General features: G+C 41.7%; 1 protein-coding gene across 1 annotated transcript in view; it reads left to right on the top strand.

Moving 5' to 3' along the window:
* The window catches only part of NME9 (NME/NM23 family member 9), a 330,355-nt gene continuing 324,355 nt past the window's right edge, over positions 1 to 6,000 (top strand). Inside the window, exon 1 of the mRNA XM_030210834.1 lies at positions 1 to 33. Coding sequence (XP_030066694.1) covers positions 1 to 33 — 33 coding nt within the window. The remainder of the gene's footprint in view (positions 34 to 6,000) is intronic.

The raw sequence follows: 6,000 nt of genomic DNA, 5'->3' as shown, positions 1-6,000 counted from the left end.
ATGGCCAGTAAGAAAAAGGAAATTGCATTGCAGGTAAACAAAAAGAAGAAGAAGACAAATGCATGGTGTTTGTTTTTGTTTATTTGGATTTTATGATGTATATAATTGTCAAATTTCCCTATAACATATGAATTGATTCATGAGCTGTTATACTGTGTACTCAACAGGGGAACAGTTCACCCCCTGATATTGAGCTCACGGTGGTCAGTCTTAACGCTGGGCACTGCAGGTGGCAGTACTTAGATAATGGCTGTCACTGAATATCTTGATAGACCGGTACTCTCCAGATAGCGGCAGTATTCAGCTGCTCTCCGGATAGCTTATCTGGGCAATCTTAGGCAAGCGTTTTTGCTGTCCTAGGTTATCTAGATAGTATCCCTGAAAATTGCTGCTATCTAGATAGCTTGTGTCTCCACGCTTACTCTTCTCTCAGACCACCAGATGGTACCAGGATAGTCTGTAAAGATATTCAAAGGCACTATCAGGATAGTGCTGCTGAATATCTCTTTAAGTGGCATTTAACATAGCATAACATAAAAGTTTATATATCATTGTGATCAATGGCCCTGGACGCTTTACAAAATAATAACAGATTATAAACAATGAATTACAGACAATTTAGAATTTTACCTAGCTAAACAAAGGATAAGTCATTGGATAGCTGGTGCTGGTACCTGGATAAATGCCTTTAAATGTTGTCCTCTGTTTTTAGGTGTATTTTGCCCATGTGATAATACCATTTGGGAAGGCTTCATCTGTCTGTGTGTCTATCTGTATGTATAGGCACAGACACACACAAACCAGGACTGTACCAAGTTATAGTTGTACCTAGAGTGAATTGCTCACTGGTATCCTTGCCCCACCCACTTCCCCCTGCCATTGAGTGGGGGTGGTGGGCTGTGTCAGTCCATATTTGTGAACTGTGTGGCTGCACCTCTTGCACAGCCCTTGGTATGGTGCTGACAGATACAGGCACAAAGATGCAAAGACACACATGCAAACATACACATGAATGCAGACATATGGCAGGACCTCTTCAGTCTATTATTTGGCAGAGGAAAACAATTCCTTGCAGGTGGGAGGATTGTCATCCTAATACAAAAAATAAGACTCCAATCTCAAAATTTTGTGCTTTTGCAAAAAATGAAGAAAAAGCCCTCAGAAACCATGGATAAAATATCTCAGGTTTAGTGCGTGGTTATGTTGCTGTAATAACTCACGCCACGATTCTATCACTGGGCAAAAAACTTCATTTATGCATTAACAATTTGATAGCTTGTGATAAGGCTATGTATTCTTTTTCTCTTTTCTTATCTTTCTTCTTTTTTCTTATTCTTTGACAATCAAACAATATCTATTTCAACGATATCTATTTCAATGCATATTCATTGTACTTAGCTTTATATAGCTGAGCACTCTCCAATCTCAGTATTTGTTCGACGGGAACCCGTTTCGCCCAAAGCTAGGCTTCATCGGGAACGGAGTGCTTTCGTTAAACTGGAATCGAAATAGAAAGGACATTGTTGTCATGAAAAGAAATAAAGCTTAAGCACATTAAGTTATAGCTCGAGGTCTGTCATACTTTAGTGGAAGCTTGCAATGTTTCAAAAAAATGGCGCCTTGGCGTTCCTATGCTTCCAATTGTCTGAAATACTGATACGTATGTTGCGTGATGACGTCGGAAAGATTCTAACCTATCAGTGAATTATGATATGTTTGGACTGCAGTACAACGTCAATAGAAATTGTACCAATCAATGGAGCTGTTAAGCCCGTTTGGCTCCAGAGTATCAAATTCAAATATCCATCTAGTTTCTCTTCTTAACAAAACAAGTTTACGGTCCCCTCCTCTATAATGTGCTTCAACATGATCTATTGCGAAGCATTGTAATTCTTCAAATTTATGTTGGTGTGAAATACAATGTTCCACAATTGGTTCTTTGACAGCGCATCTGCGGATGTTGGATCTGTGTTCTGAAATTCTAACCCGCAATGGTCTTGTAGTCATGCCTATGTAGAGTTTTTTTACAAGGACAACTCAAGATGTATACCACATGGTTGGATGAACAATTTGTAAAGTGCACTAATTTATGGATTTTGTTTGTTTTAGGATTGATGACTTCTTTTGTCTGTTTGGTTATAGTACATATTTGACAGTGTCCACATCTATAATGCCCTTGTGTTTTCTTGATGCTTGTGGTAAAGGGTCTTATGTCAGCGGGACTAATGATTTCTTTAATGTTGCTTGTCCTAGCATATGCAATGCGCAAATTGACATTCTCAAATGCATTGGTAGATCTTATTATGTCCCATCTGTTTTTTTATCAAATTTGAAAGGAGAGGGCTGTGTTCATTGTGTTGCATGACCATTGTGAACATATTTTCTTCTGTTTGGTATGTTGGTTTGCTGGACATAAGTAGACTTCTATTATTGAATTTTGCTCTTCGATATGCTTTATTCAGAACAGTCTTAGTGTAGCCTCTCATTGATAGATCTTTCATTAGTTGTTTTGCTTGAAGTTTAAACGTAGAAGTATCTGTACAGATGCGTCTCAATCTCAGCATTTGGGAGAATGGAAGGCTGTCTTTAAGATGCCTGGGATGGCAGCTAGAGTTGTGCAGAAACGTGTTTCTGTCAGTGGTTTTCTTATATACTTTTGTGATAAATCTTTTGGAGACATATTGACCTCAACATCAGAAAATGTATTGATTCAGATGAATGCTGTTCTGTAAATGGATATTGTGATTACAGCTATTTAGCCATATCATGAATATGTTGGCGGCGGGCGCTACAGCTGGCCGGAACCATATATCGAAAAAGATGGCCCGGCCATCTTTTTTTTCGATAATACGGTTTAGCCTCGGCAGATGCCATGGAGTTCGCCGGGTTTGAGATGGCCGGGTGTTGTTTTTCAGTGATAATGGAAAGTTATGTCGGCCATCTCAAACCCCGGCCAAATTCAAGGCATTTGGCCGTGGGAGGAGCCAGCATTTTTAGTGCACTGGCCCCCTGACATGCCAGGACACCCAACCAGCCACCCTAGGGGTCACTGCGCTGGACTTCAGAAAAGCTCCCACGTGCATAGCTCCCTTACTTTGGGAGCTGAGCCCCCCAACCCCCCCCCCAAACCCACTATCCACAAATTACTGCACCCACTAAAATTGTTCCGGGACCTGCCTACAGCCTCTACGACTTATTGCTGCTGTATAACTTTGGCACACCAGTTCACACCTGAAGACTAATCTCTCTGAAAAAGTCCTTTCTTGAAATAACCACGTTTACTCACAGTTAACTGCAGATCAGAGGTTGTGCTCCACTGGCAAAGAATCCCCTGGTACTAAGATTAGCAGTAGGTCAGAGCTGGCACAATGGTGTACAATGCCCTCTTTCAGCACCATTCAAGGTAAGAACTACGTTCTCTAACGTAGGTAACACAGGAAAGGGAACTAAAACTGGCTTACAAAAATGGCCACTACCGCATGGACTACAGCAGGAAACAAAACAGGGCACACTGTGACCCAGTTAGCAGGGGGAAAAGCACCATGGGAGTAGAGCCCAGGACCCTACACCCACCACAATACATTGCTAATGTGACTGCAGGGCACCTAACAGAAAAGGTGTCACACTCACCCGAGAGCCACATCACAACCAGGGAAAGGCTGTCGGAGGATACAACACATTCTGCTGTCATGGAGGTGGGTATGGCATTTGAGGCTGGCATACAGGCTGGCAAAAAAGGTTTTTAGTTTTATTTTTTTTAGTTTGGAAGGGGATTGGTGACCACTGGGGCAGTTGGGGCACCTTTTTGAGCTTGGTCGTGAAAATAAAAGGACCAAGTAAAGCCGGCGAAATACTGCTTAACGCCACTTTTTTTTTTCCATTATCAGCGAAAGCCGGCCATCTGGTAGCCACGCCCATGCCCACCCATGTCCCGTCTTCGCTAATCTACCAACACGCCCCCTTGAACTTTCGCCGGCAAAAATGCCGCTTTCGATTATACCAATTTCGCCGCTTTTAAGAAATCGCCGGCCATCTCCCGATTTGTGTCGGAAGATGACCGGCGATCACTTTCGATTATAAGCTGGCTAGTCACTTTAGCCTTTCCTTATAGGGAAGTCATCCCATCCTCTTTATAATTTTCATCACCTTTCTCTGTACTTTTTCTAATTCCACTATATCTTTTTTGAGATGTGGTGGACCAGAATTGCACACAATATTTGAGGTGTGGTTGCACCATGGAACAATACAAAGACATTATAGTCTCCTCAGTTTTGTTTTTCATTCCTTTTCTAATAATACCTAACATTCTGGTTGCTTTCTTAGCCGCTGCTGCCCACTTAGCAAAGGGTTTCAGTTTATCATCAACGATGACGCCTACATCCCTTTCCTGGTCAGTGACTCCTAATGTGGAGCTATAATTCGGGTTCCTCTTTCCCACATACATCACTTTCCACTTGCTCATATTAAACATCACCTGCACACACAAATCCAAATTGTTGCCAATTAACTCCAATAATTGTTAACACCTAATTATTGGTGCTAATTAGCCAATTTGGTTGCATGTGCGTCTCAGTATCACGCAATTTTGCATGTGTAAATTTGCACGCCATTTATAGATGATTTGTTTTGTAGGGGATTATCCCAGCATCTATTTTTTGGGCAACTTATGCACAATTTTCCAGACTGTGCATAAAGGATGACATTCCTGCTTCAGTGGTGGCTGCAAACCAGAGCATGAAAATCCCAGGCACCAGATGGAAATTTCTAGTTGCCATGGTGATCTGGTACCTGAGATTTGTCAAGCCCTGGCTTAGGTACTTCACATGTGGCTGGAGATGTTTAGCAGAATGATAGAGAAGAAAGGATACTACAGGTAAGCATAGGCGGTCGGTGGCCCAACTGTTTGGGGAGGCTAAAGGGGGCGGGGTTAGGGTGGGGCCAGGGGTGGAGCTTAAATCCATAATTGTCTGATAGCACGCAGAAAAAATAAATAAAAATAAAAGTCACAATTAATACATTTTATTAAATTTAGATATTAGATATGTATCATATGTCAAAGAATAAAGTGGTTGCTCAAAGCATTCTAACCACAATCGCTGAACTGCCAAACACTATGCATAACTTTGTCCAAAAACACACTCAGAACCTTACTGTACCATAAATATTACACTGGGCAGAACCTAATATACCAATATACCACCCATACGGAAAATGCAGACTGTCAACAATATGAAACAAGGGATCATATCATCACAATTCTCATGTAGAGCCACAAAACTCCCTAATTCATGTTTAATTTGTGATAAAATGCCATAAATAAGTAAATAAATATAAACTTTTAATGTTGAGCACCTGATTCTCAAAGTGGACATATTCCAAACACTATAATGAAAATAAATTGATCTTTTCTACCTTTGTTGTCTGGTGACTTTTTCTGATCATGCTGGCCCAGTATCTGTTCTGGCTGCTATCTGTCCTCAGTGGCAGGTCAGGAATGATCATCCTGGTTAAATATCTCCCTGGCAACCCAGGACACCTCCAGCCCACCCCCCCTGCATTTCCCAGCAGTAAGGTAAACAAAACCATAAACCAATTTCTACAACTGCTAGGGGCTTTCACTGGCAGCTCCTGCTGTGAGGATGGAGGTAAATCAACAATTTAATCCCTCAGAGCAGCTGGACTCCACAGCTGATCCATTCTGCTGCAGCAGGGGGGAGGCTTAGCCTCTCCAAGCCTCTTATTACCCCGGGCGCCTATGCAGGTAAGAATATGTTTCTTTCTCAAATCCAGATAAACAGTCCAGTATCGCTCCTGGCAGAGCCATAGCTACACAAGGGATTATTTCCCCCTCTCGGTTTCAGAGATATGCCAATTACAATTCAAGCCTCTTATTTCTTTGGATAAGAGATAGAGGCAAATGGCTTTCACACTGCACTATGTTTTTAATTGAAAGGGATTATGTTATCCTGTCTAGGGGGCTAAGTTATCAAGCTGCATTAG

This window comes from Microcaecilia unicolor, chromosome 7 (genome assembly GCF_901765095.1).
Source record: "Microcaecilia unicolor chromosome 7, aMicUni1.1, whole genome shotgun sequence".
Taxonomy (NCBI): domain Eukaryota; kingdom Metazoa; phylum Chordata; class Amphibia; order Gymnophiona; family Siphonopidae; genus Microcaecilia; species Microcaecilia unicolor.
This window is presented reverse-complemented; position numbering and strand designations above follow the sequence as displayed.